General features: G+C 43.8%; 1 protein-coding gene across 2 annotated transcripts in view; it reads left to right on the top strand.

Annotated features, from left to right (window-relative positions):
* Positions 1-21130, top strand: part of LOC121862377 (inositol-trisphosphate 3-kinase homolog) — a 77528-nt gene that overhangs the window by 45757 nt on the left and 10641 nt on the right. The window contains exon 1 of one of the 2 annotated variants that reach the window (XM_042360636.1): positions 17527-18323. The exons of the other annotated variant lie outside the window; for it this stretch is intronic. Coding sequence (XP_042216570.1) covers positions 18195-18323 — 129 coding nt within the window. The 5' untranslated portion in view covers positions 17527-18194. Of the gene's footprint in view, positions 1-17526; positions 18324-21130 lie in introns of those variants that run through there. 2 annotated transcript variants of the gene reach the window in all.

Below are 21130 nucleotides of genomic sequence, written 5' to 3'. Positions count from 1 at the left end.
TCAGTGTTGTTAAGATAATGCACAAGACTCCAGTTTTAAGGCCGTGCATGTCTCTGTTTTAAGTGTTAAAATGTTACATAAAAGTAGTATGATAATAAGTAATAATATTGTGTCGCTTACATCATTTTAATTAAATATGTGAAAGGACTGGCGAAGCTATAACCAGATGATAGAAGAGTATTTAGTGATTGTTGTTATATTTATTTGGTTATGTATCTTTAGATTAATTAGTTTCATAAATAAAAGTATTATACCTTAAAGGTCACCCCTCTATGAGCACACTGTGAGCCTCCCAAACAGCGGTTCTCAGCTGGTCGGTCGACAGTTATTTCTGAATGAATCTTAACATTGGCCATTGGTAGAGGGGTCTTTGTCGTGTCAGTTGTTTTATTTAGAGAACAGTGTTGTATCCCATATCTATTAATTATATCAACAGTTACTTATGAATAAAGAGCAAGGCCTTAACTTCTTAACCAACATTTCTACATCTAGGAGTATATTGATTTCTCGGTTTTTAATTTGTGTATTACAATATTGTGTCACTTTTAATTGTGATAGGACATATTATTATTGTTCAATTGTTCTTCGAAACATTTGTAGACTATTGTGTATTTTGATACGTGTTGATTAGGGTCCATGGGTGAAGGAGCTTCCTGCACCCTCTACCATCCACCTCACGGCTGCTTCTAACACAAACCCACACGAGAAAATGTGGGAAGTGCTAATTTTACACATCCATAATGCACAGACTACAACTGTGTGCAAGATAAGAATAATGTGATTGTTTATGATTTTTAAAGTCGTCATTATTTTGGTCACAGCGTCCCCCAGCAGAATGTCCGGCCGGATACTCTCGGGCGTCAGGCCTGTAAAAATGTGCGTCAGTAAACCAGGATACTGTATATTATTTTTTTTACTATCCTGAGAAATCGACAGTTGATTTATAAGCCAATATGATATACAATGTAGAGGTGGAGAGCTAAGTCTGCAACAGGAGGGGTGTGATTCCGCAGTGCAGGGTGTGGGGGAGTAGCAAGAGGATGGGTGTGGCAGCATCAGTCAAGGTGTCGCTGGCCTCACGCACTACTACCGTACATCAGTAATTATAAAATAAATCGTAAAGATAACTAACTAATGATATATTTCCTCGTTATGTTTAATTTGTGTATCACGGTGTCTGATATCTCGCTGGTGGCAACAGATTTGTATACATGTAATATTAGATTTTTGTCTTAATGGATATATATTGGGGTAAACTTGTTATATTTTACATATTATATCAAGAAAGTCTTTTGTCTGTCGTTATTACATTATTTTCTCTTACATCTCTTATTTATTGTGTCTAAGGAATTCTTTTCTGGGTTCATTACTATAAATATGGAGTCCGCATGCGGCCAGAAAATGTATATTTGCGGCCGTCATGACGGTATCCAAATTATGTGATGAACAGTCGGCTAAGTTGATAAGATAAGGTTGTTTAACACTTCATACAGCAAACAACTAATCTAATACACCTTGTAAGGCTGGGAAACATGATCTGGCAGCTGACAACACACACATAAGAACATACAATGCTGGTAACGATTGCAGTCGGAATTTACTGACAGTTTTTTCTGGGATACAGACTAAGAATTTTTTTTTTTTTACAATTGTTTCAGATCCTTTTGTTTTTAAGCAGACGAAGTCAGTCGTTGTCAGCCATATTTTGATAGAGAGAAATCTTGGGATACATTCTTGTAGCTCCTGGACCTGCAGATTAATATCCTGAAGCATACTCACAAAATCACAGTCATTGCTGTTGGACTTTTGAGGAAAACGCATTAGGTAACACTGAAACGAGTAGATTTCATATCACTTTCAATGTTTGGGTCAACCTATTGTTGCCAGCAGACTTACGGTATGGAAAGAACAAGTCTGTGTGAATCTTGGAACCATTATTAATTATAAAGGGAAAGAAAAAATAAGACATACATTAATATTATTACATCAAAATTATGCACTACGGGATCTTCCTCCTTACACACGTCATTATTATTATTATTATTATTATTATTATTATTATTATTATTATTATTATTATTATTATTATTTTACTATTTAGCTGTATTTTAGACAAAGTTCATACTAAATTTTAAAATAAGGTGAATTATGTAAGGGAGTGTAACCTGTGAAATAAGTAGGGGGGTAATCTTCAGGTGAAATAAGTAGGGGTAATCTTCAGGTGAAATAAGTAGGGGGGTAATCTTCAGGTGAAATACAAGTAGGGGGGTAATCTTTCAGGTGAATTAAGTAATCAGGTGAAATAAGTAGGGGGTAATCTTCAGGTGAAATAAGTAGGGGGTAATCTTCAGGTGAAATAAGTAGGGGGGTAATCTTCAGGTGAAATAAGTAGGGGGTAATCTTCAGGTGGAATAAGTAGGGGGTAATCTTCAGGTGGCTTTAAATAAGTTGACAGTCGTCCCCCAGGCCACAACACACGGGTCTACACTTGGGTTCACTTGACCTATATTAATGTGTACAGATAAATTACCAGTACTGTATCAAGATTCCAGGGACCTGTTTCCGCTAGAGCTAGTTGTTAATGAAATCCTGTTCTTGATCCTGACAAAGGAGATACGGATGAAAGATATATTTTAATCAGCAAAAAATAATATTACCATGAATTAGATATGTTCACTTTGTTACAGATAATAAAGTTAATTGTGAAATGTAAATTAAAAATAATATAAATGAAGTCTAATGCCATGACAGTAATCCCCGAGCAGTGAGACCTGTGACGACAACATCACTTCTTTAGTAAGTTACTGGATGTGGGTCAAACACTGTCGCTGGTACCAGGTATTAAGTAACCATACACAAGGTTTTAGTGACTTATCCGGGATCACGTCACTTTTACTTTTCAATTGGACAAGTTACACCGAATATACTATAGGTAAAACCCAGGCGTAGGTAACCCAATGGTGAAGGTGTATTCAACCAAACCTATTTATATACTAAGACATTGTTTCCGGTAACTAAAATAACAAGAAGAACGTTAATTAACACCACACATTATCAAATTCTGGAACCACTCATTTCCTCTTGCTGAAATGTAATATAAGTTTGCCATGTAAAATAGATTTTAATAACAATATCACATTAGTCATGATTCTTTACAGGGTTTAATTATTAATTTTCGTGGCAGTTGATATAGGGAAGACGATGAGGATGGTCTTCCTCCCTAAATGCCACACAACGTAAACACCTAGAAAAAGTGCAAAAGAGGGCATGCAAGATTATTCTCTCCCCTTCCTACTCTACATATCAAGAAGCGCTCAACACACTGACCCTCTCGGCTCTCACTGACCATCACCACGAGAGAGAGAGAGGTGTGCAAATAAATGACAACAGAGAGAGAGATGTGCAAATAAATGACAACAGAGAGAGAGGTGTGCAAATAAATGACAACAGAGAGAGAGATGTGCATATAAATGACAACAGAGAGAGATGTGCATATAAATGACAACAGAGAGAGAGATGTGCAAATAAATGACAACAGAGAGAGAGGTGTGCAAATAAATGACAACAGAGAGAGAGGTGTGACAAATAGTGACAACAGAGAGAGAGATGCAAATGACAACAAATGACAAGAGAGAGATGAGAGAGGTGCAAATAAATGACAACAGAGAGAGAGGTGTGCATAAATAAATGACAACAGAGAGAGAGGTGTGCAAATAAATGACAACAGAGAGAGAGATGACAACAGAGAGAGAGGTGTGCAAATAAATGACAACAGAGAGAGAGAGATGTGCAAATAAATGACAACAGAGAGAGAGAGTGTGCAAATAAATGACAACAGAGAGAGAGACAACAGAGAGAGAGATGTGCAAATAAATGACAACAGAGAGAGAGGTGTGCAAATAAATGACAACAGAGAGAGAGGTGTGCAAATAAATGACAACAGAGAGAGAGATGTGCAAATAAATGACAACAGAGAGAGAGGTGTGCAAATAAATGACAACAGAGAGAGAGAGATGTGCAAATAAATGGCAACGGAGAGAGAGATGTGCAAATAAATGACAACAGAGAGAGAGATGTGCAAATAAATGACAACAGAGAGAGAGGTGTGTAAATAAATGACAACAGAGAGAGAGATGTGCAAATAAATGACAACAGAGAGAGAGGTGTGCAAATAAATGACAACAGAGAGAGAGGTGTGCAAATAAATGACAACAGAGAGAGAGATGTGCAAATAAATGACAACAGAGAGAGAGAGATGTGCAAATAAATGACAACAGAGAGAGAGAGAGAGAGTGAGAGAGGTGTGTGCAAATAAGTGACAGGAATAAGAGAGAGATGTGTAGGTGTTTTCATGATGGTCCCTGGTCAATAGAATCTCCCTGTGGTGGCTCAATCTAACCAGGCCAAGTACAAGAGTTCTTAAGAAATTGGCGTTAAGGGGAGATATTTACAAGTGACGCCAGACAGAGTGGATGTATTTCCCGTTTCTCGTTTCTTGGACACTGTGAATATACAGTACATGGGAAGCGTATTTCCGTCGTTCCCGTCACCTTGTGTTCTTTCTGCAGCGGCTACGTTTCCATGGCTAGGCGATGGTATCTTTGTGGTCAGTATCACACACGCACACACACGTACGTCATTACCGCCAAGAGCTAAAAATTATGGCAGGAAACTTAACTAAGGCATTATATGTAGGGAGGTTGGGGCGGGGGTGATGGGTTGTTGTGCCCTTTGTTCCAGTCAAGGGAAGCAACGTCAGCGGAAAGACCCAGTCCAGGGTATTGGTTGTGTTAATTTCAGGATATCCACCACGGTCTTCCCATACCATCTTCCTCTTTTGCTGTTGGAATTACTCGGTGCGTGAACCTCTGTTGTAACGGCTGTAATATATGCACTAATGGTGTCAGTACTGTTGTAACGGTTGTGCAACAGATGAGTAATTGATTGTAAAATATCCTGATGGTATTAACTATTTTAATTATTTTCATTATTATGAGAAATTAGCGCTGATTGGAATGCAGTATTTCCCGGGATGACGTCGCCACTTGTCTTAATATATATATATATATATATATATATATATATATATATATATATATATATATATATATATATATATATATATATATATATATATATATATATATATATATATATTTATTTATTTATTTATTTATTTATTTATTTATTTATTTTACTTTTTATTTTATTTTATTTTATTTTTTTCGGGATTAGCCCATCCAGGCACAGGTCACTGACCAACATTGGGGCCTTTGGGGGACAAGGAAATAAATAAATAAAATTAATTCATAAAAAATAAAATTATAATAAAACAAAAATACAAATATTAAATAATAATAATAATAATAATAATAATAATAATAATAATAATAATAATAATAATAATAATAACCCATCAATAAATAAAAAAAAATCAAATAGTATAACAGATTAAGAGTGAGAAACGATATATGTATGTTGTGTTGTCAAAGTAAGAGAAACAATTGAGACCCTGCAATTGTGTGTAAATGAGGCAAAAAGTCAGATCAGCAACCTGGGACTTGGTCACAATTTTCGTGATGCCATATGGCAGCAGGGTCTACCATTAGACAACACATTATGCTTCCAATATCTTCCCAGGCGGTAGTACCTCCTTGTTTGATAGCCGCCTACTACTACTACTACTACTACTTTTTTTTTTTTAATAACGTGGCCTCCAGCCTCCCCCAATAGCCACACCTTCGCCACCATTTATTTACCTTAATATTAAATATCCTAATACATAAGAAGCTATCCTATCTGTGTTAAATTAGTTGAGCCGCAGATCTATGCGGCATTCAGTGACTGTAGCCTCATAGTCAATATCTACTACTACTACTACTACTTTTTTTTTTTTTTTAAACGTGGCCTCCAGCCTCCCCAAATAGCCACACCTTCGCCACCATTTATTTACCTTAATATTAAATATCCTAATACATAAGAAGCTATCCTATCTGTGTTAAATTAGTTGAGCCGCAGATCTATGCGGCATTCAGTGACTGTAGCCTCATAGTCAATATCTGCAGCAGTTGTTGGAGTAGGGGCAGAAGCTCTCGTTCCCCTGAGGCAGAGCAAAGCCGACCGAAGGAGAAGGACAATTCATGACATCTCATCCAGGCTGTAACATAGCTTCTGGGCTGCTGCTTCTGTTGGAATATTTCGCGGTCTGGCGTGAAAACATCTTACTATAGGCCCATCCACAGGGTTGTGAACACTAAGCGGAGTGAAGCTGCCTTGATCAACATTTTGTATTCTCTCCCCGTATGCCCTTCTCTTGTCGTTCTCGTTCCTCCTATGCGCAGCATCGAGAGCAAGGTTACGGTGACAAACAGCCATGGGATCAAAAATCCTGATGTCGAAGAAAGCTCGCTGTCCCCGCGTCCAGAATCCTCGAGCACTGACGTCCACACGGGCTTCGTTAGAAGTGTTTGAAGTCCTATGTTGGAAGATCTCGCCATCCAGTGGAAGGAGGGTCGGTTCTACCATGACGTCCCGGCAGATTTCCTTCAACATATTTGCTGTGAGATCCCTTACCTCGTCATGCCTCATGCATATGAAGCCCCCCTTGCAGACCGTGATCGCCATCATAAGGAGCCACACACCGCGTGGGGAACCGACCATCTACTGGCCAACCGTGCCTTGAAACAATAGCATCTGTGATTTCTTGTTTTGTTAAGATGAAACCATTTGCCCTTATCGGTAACGTAGTTAACCAGTTCGAGGCGCCCACCTCCTGCGCTATAGCTACTTTTTTTGTCAAATTTTCTGGAACATGCAGCAATAGTTGCTGCAACATGTCATTTTGGCAGTGCTGCCGATCTGTTGTAATGGACCTACGGATCTTATTAACTTCGCTGGTGTCCACTTACCCTGTTGCATTCTGGGCTATTATGTGGTCAGTGAGGGCTGCCGTGAGCTTAAGTGAATTTTGATGTTCAGAGTCAGCAATCTCCTCTGGATTAGTTAGTCCCATCCCTCCCAGTCTTGGTGGAAATGCAAGAAGTGTTCTTTCTGCTAGGGTTAAGTCAGGGTGTTTCACTAGTTTGGGAATGAACTTGACACTGATTGCTTCTTCCAAAGGGTGGAGGAGGGGTCGGATCTCAGGGATGGTACGCATCAGGTAGTTCCAACGATGCTTGACTCCATGGGTGAATGCTGCAAAGGCCGCATGTGGCTCTGTGTTAGCGATCTCCGATAGAGCTTGGATTTCGCTCACCCACTCATTCACCTTTCCCGCTACGTACTGGGTCTTGAAGTCCGTAGTGCCAATTACTGCGCCTAGATGTCTTTGGCCGTCCTTAGTTATTTTGACCTCACTTTCGCCGAAAACCTCCAAAGCCCGATCATAATGATCTGGCTTTACGATGAGGAAGGATTTGCTGGCGTTTGGGTGGTACCCTATTTGTGGACCTCGCTATGTTACCAGGTCCCACCACTTTTTGATGTCCTCCACTTTTCCTGCTCCTGTGAGGTCATCAGCATATGCCACTTGTTTGACCCCAGTTGTTTCATACTTTATTTCTTGTTGGAGCACTGATAGGCCTATTGCATACATTGCCATTGCAACGGGGTCCCCCTGTGTTGTTCCCTCAGTCGACTGAAGGATGGTATCACCTCGTAGAGCCTTGTTGTTTACTATGTAGAGGTCTGAAGGATTCCTATACGAATTTTCAACATACATCGCAAAGCTAGGACACTTGATCTTGATGTTGTGCAGTGCAGCCTTGCGGTTAAGTATGTTGAATGCGTTTGAAGCATCCACCAGGAGAACGGCCTCACAATCACGCTGCTCAAATATCAATCTCATGGCGTGAATGGCCGCCTCCCCACCAGCCTGGTGGCCAGCACACACTTGTAGGTTCCCTGCTGCTGCCCTGACATCATCCTTTACCACCTCCATTATACACTTTCCGATGATCCGCCTCAGCACTTCCCCCACCCCTATAGGTCTACATCCTGGTTTCTTTTCCAGAGGAATAAGGCGGCAGGCCGTCAGAGCCTGGAGGTGATGGCAGCAAGAGGATGCAAGCTTTCTTGCAAGGGTGGCAATGGCAGTGCAGAGATCGCTTGCTACAGGGCCAAACTTGTTTGTGCTGAGGATGACTCTCCAACCGTTTGCATCCAGACCTGAAGGGCCGGCTCCTCCACGAGTCTTCAGTGCCTTTTTCCACACCATCTCTCCTGTTATTTTCTCGAACAGGACAGCATTTGGTGGGATATAGTCACCATGGAGCCTGATGCCTTCAACTTCACTTGCAGGGGGATGTTTCTCTTTCAATAGATCTAATGTCGCTCTGTTTATTGGCATCACCCCACCGGAAGATTCCTGAGTGAGAGATCTTACCGCGAGAGACACTTTTCCCACACGCATTTTGTTTCCAAATTTTCTTGCCACGTCATCGGTGTTTTGCTTTCCGTCACCCGTAGATTTTAGTCTCTCCTGCAGTGTTCTTGCTTCACATAGGAGATCATCTAGGGCCCCAGTCCGCCACATTGTCGATCTTCTCTTCATTGCTGCCACATTTTCTTTGTGCTTAGCCTTTGTGTGTGTCCTCTGACAAAATAGATGTGGTATTATTGCCAGTATTTGAAGAGCTAGGGGGGCGAGGAAGCGGTCCTGAGTGTAATCAGTCATGAAGAAAGTCATCTCCCGAATCATTTCTTTGGTGGCCGCACACTTGGGTGGTTCAAATAAGTTAGCGGGCGACCACTGAACAATTTCTGAGTAGGTTTCTTTGACCCATACGCCTGCATTTTCCATCGACATGCCTTTCCACTGAGGCGGCTGTCTCTCATTCTCCTCCTGGACACCTGCTACTGAGGGAGCAGCATTTATTAGTACTACATTTTCGAGTTGAGTAGACTCACTGCTATCATTTCGGATATCATCAGGTGGTTGGGTCCCCTCGATATCCACTGTGGCCGCCTGTGTCGGCTCCCTGCCACGTGGGTTCCGACACTGGTCTAGCTTCCTGCAATCCACACATGATCGATTGTTTCTCGCACAACGACAGTTTGTGCAGTTTTGGTTCGGGCTAGCACAGACGCAGCAAAGACTGTTGCCAGGCATAGTGACCAGCACCTTGGGCGACAGATATTTCCGCCTCCGACCTCTGCTATTGGGCCCATACGGACGAAGAAACTAGATCTTATGCGTATGAGGCACAGAAGTGACGGCCTGGCCTGTGGTGTCCGCGTAGTAAGGGCATACGCGCGCGTGTGGTTGTGTCGGGCACCCCCCATGTGGACGATAATCCACACATGAGAATAATCCACTGGGAGCAAGAATTGTCACACCTAACACTTGATTATGTCACTTTGGTAGAGATAGCCACCATTTCTATGGTCTCGCTGATGTAACATTAGTTATATATACTCACTGGGTCGGCCGACACTACATGGAGTGGCCGTTACTTGAGGCACTTGGCCCCATAGGGGCGAGAGTCGCGATGCCACCCTTGCTAGGGTAGGCCTATCGACACACTGGCACTGACACTTGGCAACTCCAGCCACCCACCATTCAAACACTCACTGGCTTACTTGTAGATCGCCGGTGAACACGATCAATATTTGCGTTTAATGTCGTAAGGAATGAGACGAGCCGTCGGCGATGATGCTCATGTGATATACTACTACTACTACTACTACTACTACTACTACTACTACTACTACTACTACTACTACTACTAATACTGCTGCTAACGTGGCCTCCAGCCTTCCCCAATGGCCACACCTTCACCATTTTATTACCTTAAAATTAGATATCCTAATACAAAAGTAGCAACCCTAGCTGTGTTGAGTTAGTTGAGCCGCAGATCTATGCGGCATTCAGTGACTGTTGCCTCATAGTGAATATCTGTGACCGTTGTCAGCTCTGGGGCCGAAGATCTCGTTCCCCTGAGGCAAAGCAATGCATACCTAGGCAAAGAGAAGGACAGTCGGCATCTCAACCAGGCTGTAACATAACTTCTGGGCTGCTGCTTCTGTTCAGATTACACCTCCTAGAGTCTGGCATAGAAACATCTTGCACTTGGTCCCATCCCACCAGAGGTTGTGAACACCAGAGGAGTGAAGCCGCCCCATATGCCCTGTTCTTGTCATTCTCGTTCCTCCTGTGTGCAGCATCTAGAGCTAGGTTATAGTGACATGCGGCCGTGGGATCGAAAATCCTTATGTCAAAGAAGGCTCGCTGTCCCCGGGTTCAGAATCCTCGAGCACTGACGTCAACACGGGCTTCGTTGGATGTGCTTGAAGTCCTGTGATGGAAATTCTCTCTGTCCAATGGAAGGAGGGTCGGTTCCACTGTGATATCATGTCAGACTTCCTTCAACATATTTGCTGTGAGATCCCTGACTTCACCATGCTTCATGCATATGAAGCCCCAACACCATGGCGTGGTCGATGTCGTATGATGAGCCACACACTGATTGGGAGGGCAAATCTTCTACTGGCCAACCATACTTTAAAGCAATGGCATCTGTAAATTCTTTTTTATTAAGGCTGAAACCTTTTACCCATATCTGTAATGTTGTTAGCCAGTTCGAGGCGCCCACCTCCTGTGCTATAGCTACTTATTTTTCAAGTTCACTGACAATTGCAACATTAGTTTGTTGAAATTTATCAATATGGGTGTGCTGCCGTTCTGTCGTAATGGACTGTCGAATCTTGTTTAATTCGTTGGTATCCACCTGACTTGTTGCATTCTGAGCTATTACGTGCTCAGTGAGGGCTGCTGTGAGCTTGACAGAGTTCTGATATTCGGTGGCAGCAAGCTCCTCTGGATTAGTCCATCCCATTCCTCCCAGTCTCGGTGGTAATGCAAGTAGTGATGAACTTTCTGCTGGGGTTAAATAAGGGTTTTTTCACTAGTGTTGGGATAAAAGTGACCTTGATGGCTTCTTCCAGAGGGTGGAGGAGGGGTCCAATATCAGGGATAGTGTGTATCAGGTAATTCCAGTGATACTTGACTCCATGAGTGAATGCCATTAAAGCTGCATGTGGCTCTGTTTTAGCAATATTCGACAGAGCTTGAGTTTCCTTCACCCACTCATTTACCTTTCCCGTTACATACTCGGTCTTGAAGTCCTTCGTGCCAATTACCACACCTAAATTTCTTTGACTGTCCTTTGTTATTTTGACTTCACTTCCGCCGAACACCTCCACTGCCCGTTCAGTGTTCTGGGTTCATAGTGAGGAAGGACTTGGTGGCATTTGGATGGTACCCTATTTGTGGTCCACGTGATGTTACCAGGTCCCACCAATTTTTGATGTCCTCCACTTTTCCCGCTCCTGTTAAGTCATCAGCGTAAGCCACTTGCTTGACCTCGGTTGTTTCATATTTTATTGTGTGTTGAAGCCCGGATAGGCCTAGTGCATACATTGCCATGGCGACAGGGTCCCCCTGTGTTCTTCTCTCAGTTATTATATAGAGGTCTGGTGGGTTCCTATAGGTGTTTTCAACACATGCATTGCAAAGCTTGACACTTGATCTTGATGATGTGCAGTGTAGCCTTGTGGTTCATTATGTTGAATGCGTTAGAAACGTCAACCAGGAGTACTGCCTCACAATCACACTGCTTAAATGTCTTTCTAATGGCGTGAATGACAGCTTCCCCTCCAGCCTGGTGGCCAGCACATACTTGTAGGCTCCCTGCAGCTGCCCTGACATCACCATTTACCACCTCCATTATGAATTTTCCAATGATCCATCTCAGCACTTCCCCCACCCCTATAGGCCTACATCCTGGACCCTTGTTCAGGGGAATGAGGCGGCAGGCCATGAACGTGATGGCAGCATAAGGTTGCTAGCTTTCTTGCAAGGGCGATGGTGACATTGCAGAGATCACTTGCTGAGGCACCAAACTTGTTAGTGCTGAGGATGACTCTCCAACCGTCTGCATCCAGCTGCCTCTCCCTGTGTCTTCAGTGCCTTTTCTCACACCATCCCCTTTGTTATTTTACCGAACAGGACAGCGTTTCGAGGGACATAGTCACCCTGGAACCTGATGCCTTCCTGTGCACTTGCTGGGGGATGTTTTTCCTTCAGTTGTTGTAAGGTCTCTCTGTTTATTGGCAAAACACAAAAGGAGGATTCCTCTGTGAGAGATCTTACTGCCAAGGACACTTTTCCCGCCCGCATATTGTTTCCAAACTTTCTGGCAATATCTTCAGTGTTTTTTCCGTCTCCTATGAATTTTAGAATCTCCTGTAGTATTCTTGCCTTATGTAGGAGATCATCAAGAGCCCCTACTACTACTAGTACTACTACTACTACTACTACTCCCACTACTCCTACTACTACTACTACTACTACTACTACTAATAATAATAATAATAATAATAATAATAATAATAATAATAATAATAATAATAATAAGAATACACACACACACACACACACACACACGCTACTACTATTACTACTACTACTACTTTACTGTCACTCGGAATCGGGTTTAACGATCATCCAGCTATGATACAATTGTATAAGATATTAAGGATGTCATGTTCATTGGTGAGCTCTGAGGTGATTCGAGAGGCCGATACGGGACTGGCAGGATCGTCCACAAATGTTGCACTCGTGGAGGGTTACATCTAGTGCGGGAGGGGCGGCGGCAGCGTCTTTCCGGCGTTGGCGCTTGTCTGCCTCGGTATGCAATCGGGCTAACTCGAAAGTATTGACACCTTGTGTGGTGCTCCCCCAAGCGTTACAGTGTGGAATAATCGTCTCCCAGGTGATGGGGTCGATTTGGCACTTTTTCATGTTTATCTTAAGACTATCCTTATACCTTTTCAGTTGCCCGCCAGCGTTACGTTTACTATTCGTTAGGTGACTGTAAAGTAGCTACTTTGGCAGTCTACTGTCGTCCATGCGGGTAACATGGCCAGTCCAGCGTAGTTGTTCATGGATAATAGTAGCCTCGATGCTTCTTCAGTTGGTGTCAGCAAGAAAACTGGCATTTGTTCTCTTGTCTAACCAGAGAACTCGGAGGATGAACGTAGACTACGTTGGTGAAAGTTTTCAAGTGTCTTGAGGTGCCTCCTTTGTGTGATCCATGTCTCGCTGCCATATAGCAGGGTGGGGAGGAACCATTGCTACACACACACACACACACTCACACACACACACACACACACCATTTCCCAACAATATGCCAAGCACTCTCCTGGCTTGACATAACCAATCTCCTTGCTTACCTACCAGCTCTCTTTCCCACTAACTTAGTGGAAGAATTTGAAGTAACAAAACGTCTGGACAAACTGAAGTTAAAGCGCTCCACCACCCTCATTGACGTACCAATGAAACTCTACAAGGAGTTCTCCCCGGAATTAGCTAAACCCCTCTGCTCCATCATCAATGCTTCCCTCAGATCAAGCAAGATGCCCAGCTGACTGGAAGACCTCATATATGTCACCAGTGCCCAAGTCAATGAGCCCACACGCCTTAAATGAGTTACGACCCATTGTCATCACCCCAATACCCAGCTTAATCTGTGAAAGTTTTGTGTTTGACTGTGCCTATGCTGATATTGCAGGCACCATAGATCCTCAACAATTTGGTAATATGAAAACTTCCTCCACCACTCACTGTCTTGTCAGCTTTCTCGACTATGTATACGCCATCTGGAAAACGAAAGACTTCCGTTGCTGTCGCCTTCATTGTCTTCACCAAAGCATTTGACCTAGTCGACCACAATTTAATTATCAACAAAGCAATCGACCTCAGGTTTTGGAGAAGTCTTATACATGGCTTACAGACTTCTTAAGTGACCGACGCCAAGCCATATGCTTTCGAGGAGCTGTCTCTAGTTTTCAGTCACTCAACTGTGGCTTCCCCAGAGGCACTAAGATAGGACTGCTCTGCTTCCTTATGCTTATCAATGATGCCCTAAGCATAACCCCTGCTTGCTAGAAATATGTCAACGACTCCACCATTGGGATCAGTGTGAACAACTCGGCTCCCGACTACAGGGCCCTCCGGAATATATTGAACAGTCTCCAAAATTTGGCCACCAACAACCATGGCACCATCAACCATACCTCTCCTCCGACGTTGACCCACCCCCTTCCATTACTTTAGGCCCCAACACACTCCAAGTTGTGGACTCCACTAAGCTCCTCGGTGTCACTATAGATAACAAACTAAATTGGAAAACACACGTCAGTGCAATTGTCAAAACCTCCAGTTATCGTCTCCACCTCCTCTGTCTACTCAAATACCTCGGAGTTCCTGCGTACGAGCTCCTCGGTGCTTACTCAGCATTCACACTTCCCAAGCTCGCCTATGCCTCCCCTGCCTGGTTCTCCTCCCTAAATGCCACAAAACTGAAAGGCTTAGAAAAAATGCAGAAGAAAGCATGCAAGATTATTCTCTCCTCCCCCTGCTCCACATATCAAGAAGCCCTCAACACACTGACCCTCTCGGCCCTCTCTGATCATCACCGTTACCTCATCTGCAAATTTGGTGGGAAGCTTCTGCACCATCCTCGACACCAGCTTCTACTACCACCCGAGGTCCCTCGTCCACGAATTGCCCTTCGACACCACAACCGCATCCAGCCCATGCGAGCACGTACTGATCTCTATAAGAACAGCCCAGTCCCAACCATTATAAAAATTATATTATAACAACTTGAAATGCCCTGTAGTATGACCTCCCCACCTTGACATTATATATCATATTTGTATCACATATCTTACTTGTATATTATTTGTCAATCGAGTGACCCATTCCCCAATTATGTAACTGTACATTTTCATCCTTCTGGATGCCATGCTCTTTCAACAAACCTTGAATTATTACTATTATTATTATTATTATTATTATTATTATTATTATTATTATTATTATTATTATTATTACACACGCACACACATTAACTAACTAATGCACACACACACACACACACACATGTATTCATTATTTATTTATGTTTAGTTTATTTATTTATATTAGAAGGAGGAGGGGGGATGGGAGAGAAAGGGAGCGAGGGAGGAACTGGAGCCAGACTGGGGAGAGTGTTGGCCCTGCTACCATGGTTTCGTCACACCTCTCATACTCCTTCAAACCCTCTCCAGTAACCTCTTCCAACCTCCTCCTCTCTACGCGATCTTGGTGTGTAAGGGCATTTATATCCTCCCCCCATTTTGCCTCTTCACCTCTGCGTCTACTAACTGTTATATGTGTTGTTGTTCTCTGGGCTGTGAGCTATGGTCTGGCAAACAATTATGACATTGGCTCTCCCTTTTCCTGATCCAATGGTGCAAGTTTTGCAACGGCTGGGGAGAGGGGAGAGGGGAGAGTTGCAATGGACTGCCAATAGCCCAGTTTGTTGGGTTTCGCCTTAGTAGCTTGTCCATCATGCATTGCCTTCGTCCGCCGGTGTAATCATTAGGTTCCCATGTTGGTCACCTCTTCTGCTTATACCACCGTTCGGGTCTTACTGGAGCTCTGTAAGCATGTCTGCCTGATGCTGGGCTCCACTGCAGAGTTTTCGTCCGGGGTTTACTCCCGGAGCCTTATACCTACCAAGGTTAATCTGCAAGGCAGTGGGGCAGTGGTAGATAGGCACCAGGACGTGTCCATATGCCAGTGGCCCTATGCGCCATCCCTGTGGGGCCCACTGCTGCTTCGAGATTCCCTGCTGGTCTCGCCTGGACCCACGAGGCACCCAGTTACCACGAGGACGCACAGCAGAAGTCTTGATGGTGAGGAGGCTGTGTACTGGCAGGGGAGGACTTAAGCAAGTTGTTTCCCTGTTCGCCATGAGGGCTAGCCAGCGGCGGTAGCTGATAGCGAGAGGAAGCAAGCAATGCCTGCACCCTAACACTAACATAATGCTGCCACACTAGACGCAATACACCACCCTGTGTAGGATGGTGGTGGCGGCTGGGTGTAGAGTGGTGATGGTGGTGGCTGGGTGTAGGGTTGTGGTGGTGGCTGGGTGTAGGGTTGTGGTGGTGGCTGGGTGTAGGGTTGTGGTGGTGGCTGGTTCTGGGGTAGTGTTGACCGGGTTTAGAGTGGTGATGGTGGTGACTGGTTGTAAGGTGGTTGTGGTGGTGGCTTGGTGTAGGGTTGTGGTGGTGGCTGGTTGTAGGGTGGTGGTGGTGATGGTGCTGGGTGTAGGGTGGTGGTGGCTGGTTGTAGGGTGGTGGTTGTGGTGGTGGCTGGGTGTAGAGTGGTGATGGTAGCTTGTGTAGGGTGGTTGTGATGGTGACTTGTGTAGGATGGTGGTGGTGGCTTGTGAGGGTGGTGGTGGTGTTGGCTTGGTGTAGGGTTGTGGTGGTGGCTGGGTGTAGAGGGTGATGGTGGCTGTGTAGGGTGGTTGTGATGGTGACTTGTGTAGGGTGGTGGTGGCTTGTGTGGGGTTGTGGTGGTGGCTGGGTGGGGTGATGGTGGTGATGGTGGCTGGGTGTAGGGTTGTGGTGGTGGTGTAGGGTGTGGTGGTGGTGGTGGCTTATGTAGGGTGGTGGTGATGGCTTGTGTAGGGTGGTGGTGATGGTGGCTTGTGTAGGGTGGTGGTGGTCGTGGCTGGTTGTGGGGTGGTGGGTGGTGTAAGGTGGCTGTGTGGTGGTGGTGGTGTGTGTGGCTGGTGGTGGTGGTAGGGTGGTGGTGGCTTGTGTAGGTGGTGGTGGTGGTGTGTGGTGTAGGGGTGGTGGTGGCTTGTGGGGTGGTGGTGGTGGTGGGGTGGTGGTGGTGGTGGTGGGTGGTGGTGGTGTAGGGTGGTGGTTGTGTAGGGTGGTGGTGATGGTGCTTGTGTAGGGTGTGTGGTGGTGGCTGGTTGTAAGGTGTGGTGATGGTGGTGGCGTAGTGGCGGTGGTGGCTTGTGTAGGGTGGTGGTGGCTGTGTGGGTGGTGGTGATGGTGGCTTGTGTAGGGTTGTGGTGGTGGCTGGTTGTAAGGTGGTGATGGTGGTGGCTTGTGTAGGGTGGTGGTGGTGGCTTTTGTAGGGTGGTGGTGGTTTGTGTAGGGTGGTTTGGGTACTTTGTAAACTACTGTATACTGCCTACTGCTTCCACTTTATTGTATTGTAACTATAAATGCATTTTTTATCCATATAGTGTAGGGTGTACTGGTGAAACGTGTAGACTCTTTCAAAATTATACATAGACTATTGATGGCGTAAAAGTTGTCAGTAACAAGTGTTAGGTACCTACGAGGTGGTTGCCTTGAATAAGCAGCGAACAGATTTTATACTCGTGGAAGGGATGCCGGATTAGCAGTGTATGGGGCCAAGCGGCAGGATTGTGTGTCAGAGTAGGATTACTCAGTAATTCTCTTCTATTATAGATTGCAAGTGGGTGCTTCATATTGTGACGACATTAGTGGCTGTGTGGCAACCACTGTCACGCTGCCCACTGTTTACCTGAACAGGCAAGAGACTGACGTAGACTCAGGCCTTCAGCCCCCGCTCCCCCCAATCCCCCCCACACGATCGCTCGGTCCGTCCCGGCGGGGGCCCCGCCTATACTACTAAGCGCCTCGCTCACAGAGCTTCAGTTGATGGAGAGCAGCTGAGCTGTGTACTCCTCGCAGACTCATCCCAGCAAACTTTGGCGACTGTGGCTGTACTTTGTCATAGTACGCCTCAATATTTAACAACTCAGGAGCTGTTCTGAAAATTACAACTTCTTGGAGGGTCGTGTCTGGAGGAAGTGTACTATCTAGTGTGCAAAATTAAAGATTTTCTTCGTGACAATTTGAGAAAATCACATTGTTGTTGTGTTAACAGTGGGCGTCAGCAAGTGTGAGAAGCGAGGTCTGGAGTGAAGCAGCATCACCTGGTTGACCACCCCACAGAAAGTTAGGTTTACAATAAATCCGGTTGGCCTAAATAGTGTAATCCCCTGTGTGTTCTGCCGCCCCAGGGTTCATTACGTCGGTGCAGTGAATACTAGACCACCATCCACTGGCCAGACTTGACTGTGTGGTCTTGTTCGCTATATGGCTACAAGATTTTGTGCAATAATATTTATTGTAAAAGACGATAAAACGCACCAGATACTGTTAAATAAATTTAATAAACTCACGCCCAATTATAGGACTAAAGAAAGATTTAGTTGACAACAAGTGTAAAAATATTCTTTTGTTGAACCGACCGTATTGCTGTGTAAACCTTGAGTGGTCATAGTGAAATACGTCCAGCTGCAGCAACGATGAAAGCGTCCATCCAGATGCCTCTTAGCCAAATGATGAAGGAACAGGAGGGAGTGGAGGTTCACACACACACCAAGACCAAGGAGCCCCACGACCTAGCAGTGTTGAGGCTACTACTGCTGCTACAGGTAATATGAGTCACTGAGCACCACCATCACACAGGGGTACTGGGAAGGAGGGGTAAAATCTTATAGAAATGGCTGAATTATCCATCCTTGGAGATGTATTATAGCAGCATTTATCGTGTAATAACAAAAACAAGAATGATCAAGTATTGGTAATACGGTTCTTGACGCTGATAGTTAAAAATTATCACGAATCTGTCTGTCTTGGGGGTTATCATTTATGTAGCTATGGTACAATTTACCAATTTAGAATAAATAATTGGCTAAAATGAGACAATAGTTTTAATCTAGGGAGAGTATACGGTGCTACTATGGCGTGCGGTCTACAAAGATTTTTAGTCTAACCTGACCTAACCTAACTTAAGCTAACTTAACCTAAATATCTTGGAGACCGCACGTTATAGTAGCCGAGTATACCTAGTCCAAACTGAGGACGGTGTACACTAATGTTTGTTCATGTTTTATATTTTGTTAATCTGTGTTTTTCTGGCGTGTAATAAGAAATACTTATTGTGATGATTGGTCATTGGTATTTACGTTTTTCACGCGAACAAAATTATTTGTATTGAATTTAACACTATACTTATTGCATGTAACACCACACCGTCCTCACACCTTACAAACTACACCTGCCTCCTTCCTCCTAAACGAGTTTACCAAAATAAAGGTTTAATGTTGTTTTCATCTTTCTGTAAACTTCGACGTGAAACTTCAAATTGCATACTTCAGAAGTGTCCTCAAACCTGAATTGAGGCTCTTTTCGTTTAGTTGGATTTCAAACTTCAGTCGACTGACCCCTCACACTTACCGCCCACAGTGTGTGCTGTGGGTTAGACTTCATATCCACATTAATCTTTGTAATAATCTACAACAGAAGCATCACTAAACTACTATGTTTTTTAGTACAACTTTTGTTATTTTGAATGTACTTGTAGTTAGTGGATTTGGAGTTAGAAGTGTAGGCTGTGGTCAATAAACTACATGACAACTTCAAACCTTGCTTTGATAACTGACCTTCTGATGTGGATGCTTTGGTTGACTTGTGCCCCTCCCCCCCCCCTCTCTCTCTCATCTTCTCTAACTTAAATGATCTAGGTGATTATTACTAGTAGGGAACACTTGTGTGGTGCAGCTGTACGAGACGTGGTGGAGAAAAATCTTTTAGTGGAAGTGTAGTGTGGGATGAGAAGGTAATGTGTCAACACTGTTCCTTAGTACGGCTACTGCGGAATGTGGAGACGGACTTATAAGGCAGGTAACTAACATTCTTATATATAATGGCGTAAAGTCATTATTCGTAAGATGTTTTAAACTGCAGTTTTTGTCTGACATCGAGTGTAATGTGATAGACTTGAAATCTTTGGCTCCTACGCAAGTGTAGGAAACTTCATAATTGAAACAAGTCGACAGGTTCCTAGGTTTGTCAGCAGAAAATATAAATGTTCTATTTCGAGAATATAATTTTAAATGCGAACCTGTCATTGGTACAGTATTTTAATTTAAAAGCCTCTGTGGGACAGTATCCACACACGCTGGTCCTTCAACCCAACTTTGTAGTGTCCAACCCCATGACCTGCATCACAATAACTTAAATTAGCTCTTGGTCTTACAGAGAGCAAGGCTGCTTCTTCCCATTCGAATATAAGGTCATTCCGTAGAGGTGAACGTTTTAAAGATGTGAAAAACACTAAAGTGAAAATGAAGCTGATCACAAGATGCGTGCATGTCCCAAGCTTCCCATCAGGTTGAACTTTGCCTTGAGGAGCTGCGAACTCGTTTTCCTTGTTTTCTTAAGTATAGGCTTAGAGCCTCTGCACTTTCAACTTTGTTCATTAACTTCAGTCTGGTCTTGAATTTTCCTTACTATCGCATCCCGATATCCGTAGGCCAAGTTTCTTTGGACTCGGTTAATTAACTAACGAAAACTCTTACGGCATAATTGGGTTACAAAAATTAACGAAGGATTCAGGTAGATGTTATAGAATTCATTATAAGAACGACTAGGCTGCTGGCCAAGCCGCGTGTCTGGTCTTCCCTGGAACTAGGGTGGTGTCATTCACAAGACGTTATGTCTAGGTGGACACCGGATGTCATTGTAACCGTGAATAACCAATGTGTTACAGTGTTACCGAAAGGCCTCCCGGTGTATGTTGTAGCGTCTGCCCCAAGCCACAACATCAAGTTCCACACACACTCATCTCTCACTTCCTGCTGGCCTACCTGTTCATATTTCTACCTTGTTAAAATCACGTATCATAATGTGTTAGTGCATTTAAGAGACTGAAATGCTAATACGAGCAGTTTAGCCTTTGTGAACGAGTTGCCTTGGCGAGAAGTATGGTAGGTATTTGTGTACGGGAGGTTTGGTATGAATAACAACAACTCTGTTCTCGGTATATAATTATAATTCATATAAACCGTTTAGGGGTGTTCACATTATTGTATCACTTACAGCTTAGGGGTGAGTGGCGAGCATTACTGACTTACGAAAACGGACAAAACATTAGTTTGAATTTCTATGACGGGTAAGCCCTAACGTTACAGGGTCATCTGCTAGTCAGCTCGCTGCTTACATGCTTCACCCATATACTGTAATGCTCTGTACCACATACTGCTACTCGTATGCAACATTTTGTTATTTTTTTTTTACTAGATGTTTGCTAAATGTGAATGTGGTGTGTACGATGGTTGCTTAGGACCTACTATCGCTGCGCTGCATTGTTTCATCATTTCTGTTACCTTGCATTTTTGTTGCAGCCGCTCCCAACTCTCGCACGTAAAGTAATGCACTTTTCCATCGTTTGTAAAAC

This window comes from Homarus americanus, unplaced genomic scaffold (assembly GCF_018991925.1).
Source record: "Homarus americanus isolate GMGI-L3 unplaced genomic scaffold, GMGI_Hamer_2.0 scaffold31037, whole genome shotgun sequence".
NCBI classification, from domain to species: domain Eukaryota; kingdom Metazoa; phylum Arthropoda; class Malacostraca; order Decapoda; family Nephropidae; genus Homarus; species Homarus americanus.
The sequence above is the reverse complement of the archived record's forward strand: the minus strand, read 5'-3'. Positions and strand labels throughout refer to the sequence as shown.